This window comes from Notothenia coriiceps, unplaced genomic scaffold, assembly GCF_000735185.1.
Source record: "Notothenia coriiceps isolate Sejong01 unplaced genomic scaffold, NC01 NC01_scaffold00022215, whole genome shotgun sequence".
Lineage (NCBI taxonomy): Eukaryota > Metazoa > Chordata > Actinopteri > Perciformes > Nototheniidae > Notothenia > Notothenia coriiceps.
In genome coordinates this window covers 1-3,662 of record NW_011354916.1, presented here as the reverse complement: position 1 = coordinate 3,662, position 3,662 = coordinate 1, and the positions used below count along the sequence as shown (strand labels likewise).

At 42.5% G+C, this 3,662-nt stretch overlaps 1 protein-coding gene across 1 annotated transcript; it reads left to right on the top strand.

Annotated features, from left to right (window-relative positions):
* Positions 1-290: 290 nt before the first annotated feature.
* Positions 291-2,683, top strand: LOC104953865 (receptor-type tyrosine-protein phosphatase mu-like; the record flags this gene model as incomplete). The annotated part of the gene is made up of 3 exons (XM_010780897.1): positions 291-416; positions 1,847-2,010; positions 2,548-2,683. Coding segments are annotated over 3 exons (426 nt in total), but the record flags the coding sequence as incomplete, so codon positions are not given.
* Between the last annotated feature and the right edge of the window lie 979 nt (positions 2,684-3,662).

The following is a 3,662-nucleotide window of genomic DNA, read 5'->3' as shown; positions in this document are numbered from 1 at the left end:
TGTACATCTCTGTGTGTGAATGTTTGTCTGTGTGTGTGTGTGTGTACATCTCTGTGTGTGAATGTTTGTCTGTGTGTGTGTGTGTGTGTACATCTCTGTGTGTGTGTGTGTGTGTGTGTGTACCTCTCTGTTTGTGTGTGTGTATGTGTGTGTGTGTGTGTGTGTGTGTATGTGTGTGTGTACATCTCTGTTTGTGTGTGTGTACATCTCTGTGTGTGTGTGTGTGTGTACATCTCTGTGTGTGAATGTTTGTCTGTGTGTGAATGTGTGTACGTGCCTATTTTGTTTAGTTGTGCCCACAGTACTGGCCAGAAAACGGAGTCCATCGCCACGGACCCATCCAGGTGGAGTTCGTCTCCGCTGACTTGGAGGAGGACATCATCAGCAGAATATTTCGGATCTACAACGCAGCACGGGTACGGTGACACAGGAGGGTCAAACTTCAAATAGAGGGGGGGACAGCAAACACTACATTTATGTGATCATGTTTTTTGCTTTACTGCCCATTTTTTGCAACTTTTAGAACTTGTTTTTTCTACTGTGGTGATAACAACAGCCAATTTATTCTGTGTCGGCACACCTCACACGTCCCACGCATTCGCCGGCCTGTCCATTCAAGCTGTGCCGAGGCCGCTGTGCTTTAACTCTGCACTGCTGATTGGACCGAGGTGTGAGCGCTCCAATCACACTCACATGTCTTTTACAGGCTTTGGAAATGTTACACATAGTTAAAAAGGAAGAAGTTGAGTGTTTCGTCAATTAAACACCTCATGGTTGGACAGGGAATCTACCTGAAGGGCTCAGTCAAGCCGAATAACAGAAAAACACATTCACTTACACTTATCCAGACATGTAAATTGGTTGAGTTTTATTTGTCCAAGTTTCGAGATATTGACTCAAATTTTTTAGTTTTTGTTAAACGGCTCAACCTAAAACTTTCCCTACTAAGATTGATCATTAATAGAGTTTTTTTTATCTAAAATTTCACAAGAATACAACAAAAATGATGGAAAAGTAAATAAATCTACCTAAGTTTCCATAAAATTAGGAAATATGTTTCTCTAAAATCCTTTTAATCATCCTGTGACTGCTCTGATGCCACAGATGGCCCACAGATTGGTAGACCTTGCTGTGAACAGTTTTTATTAGAAGTGCTTTCTAAGGAAGTCCCTATGAAAGCTGTAGACAGAGTGTCGACCATCCAGAGCAACAAGCACACTGATTAAGGAAAGACAAGTTGTCAAACAGGCTTTTAGATTTTATTTATTAATCATGTGACCAGCTCACTTTTTATTGGCGTGGAGGAAGAGATCTCGGAGATGCATATGTCGTATCTTCGGCAAATAAAACCAAAACAATCTGCATGGCGAGATTTCACTACGTCTGACCCTTTTAATTTTGAGCTAGCAGACATTTAGTGCACGAAAATCATCCCAGCGTCACCTGCCTAAGCTCCTTACCTCCTCATATGAGTGTGTAATAACAGCGTCTGGTCGGCAGAGGCATTCACCACCATGTTAAGTGCAAAAGCATCTAATCACACATGATCACTGATAAGAGTTATTGATCCATATGTCTGAGTGTGATTTAGAGTGTCTGGAGCTCAGATGTTAACTCTCCGTCTCCAGCTGTGAGTGTTCCCATCTATCAGACCGTCTATCTGCTCTCACATCTCTTCATTGACTCCTCGGGCCCTTATCCATCTCCTGTTGCCACCGAGGCTTAGCTTAGCTGCGTCTTTACAGTCTGATTGCATCTTTGGACGCCAGCGATTAACCCCCACCACGGCCCCCCTATCCTACTTTGTGTTAACCTGGAGTAACCGGCGGTGTGTCCTTCCTTTCAGCCTCAGGACGGATACCGGATGGTGCAGCAGTTCCAGTTCCTGGGCTGGCCCATGTACAGAGACACGCCCATGTCCAAGCGCTCCTTCCTGAAGCTCATCCGACAGGTGGACAAGTGGCAGGAGGAGTACGACGGAGGCGAGGGGCGCACTGTAGTCCACTGCCTGTAAGTTACCACCGCACTCAGAGGGAAGACAGTGCTGCCATTTATGTATTCCACACATGGCAGTTATTTTAAAACCAAACATGTACACTTTACAAAACATGTACACTTATACTGGTTGTTTTTTTCTTTTTTTTTATAGCATAAAGAAGCAGGGAGAAGAAAATCTTATTTTACCTGCCTTTCTTAAAAAAAATTATAAAAACAAAATAATGAAATAACCATAAAAAAGTAAAATAAAAGCAATACTCTTTCAGTCACAGTTGCTTACAAATACTGAAGCATAAAACCAGAACACAATCCAAAGTCAACTTAATACTGTCTAATTACGCTTTCTTTAAATGTTTTTACAGCCCTTTAAATAATTCGGCAAAGAATTCCACTTCTTTACATCATTAAAAATGAAACATCTCCACCTACTGACTGAAGAGCTGCACTGCATCAGAAGCTCTTCTTCAGCCCTCTCAGCTTTAACTTTTCTGTATTGAAATTAAATAAAAAGTGGTTTTCTAATGCTTGGTTCCTTTTTGACAACTTTAGGAACGGAGGCGGTCGAAGTGGGACTTTCTGTGCCATCAGCATTGTGTGTGAGATGCTCCAGCACCAGCGCTCTGTGGATGTTTTCCACGCTGTCAAAACACTGAGGAACAACAAACCCAACATGGTGGACCTGCTGGTAAGGAGCAATGCAACAACACTTCTGTCTGACCTATAAAGAGTGTATTTCAAGTTGGTATTCAAAGAGGGTATTCCAGCGATTATATGTACTCACAAAATACATATTTAAAAAATAAATAAAAAAGACATCCTGACTTTTAGTCCTTGTTATGGGTGAAGATCCATACATACAGTGGGGCAAAAAAGTATTTAGTCAGCCACCAATTGTGCAAGTTCTCCCACTTAAAAAGATGAGAGAGGCCTGTAATGTTCATCCTAGGTATACCTCAACTATGAGAGACAAAATGAGAAGAAAAAATCCAGAAAATCACATTGTCTGATTTCCAAAGAATTTATTTGCAAATTATGGTGGAAAATAAGTATTTGGTCAATAACAAACAAACAAGATTTCTGGCTCTCACAGACCTGTAACTTCTTCTTTAAGAGCCTCCTCTGTCCTCCACTTGTTAACTGTATTAATGGCACCTGTTTGAACTCGTTATCAGTATAAAAGACACCTGTCCACAACCTCAAACAGTCACACTCCAAACTCCACTATGGCCAAGACCAAAGAGCTGTCAAAGGAGACCAGAAACACAATTGTAGACCTGCACCAGGCTGGGAAGACTGAATCTGCAATAGGTAAGCAGCTTGGTGTGAAGAAATCAACTGTGGGAGCAATTATTAGAAAATGGAAGACATACAAGACCACTGATAATCTCCCTCGATCTGGGGCTCCACGCAAGATCTCACCCCGTGGGTCAAAATGATCACAAGAACGGTGAGCAAAAATCCCAGAACCACACGGGGGGACCTAGTCAATGACCTGCAGAGAGCTGGGACCAAAGTAACAAAGTCTACCATCAGTAACACACTACGCCGCCAGGGACTCAAATCCTGCAGTGCCAGACGTGTCCCCCTGCTTAAGCCAGTACATGTCCAGGCCCGTCTGAAGTTTGCTAGAGAGCATTTAGATGATCCAGAAGAGGATTGGGAGA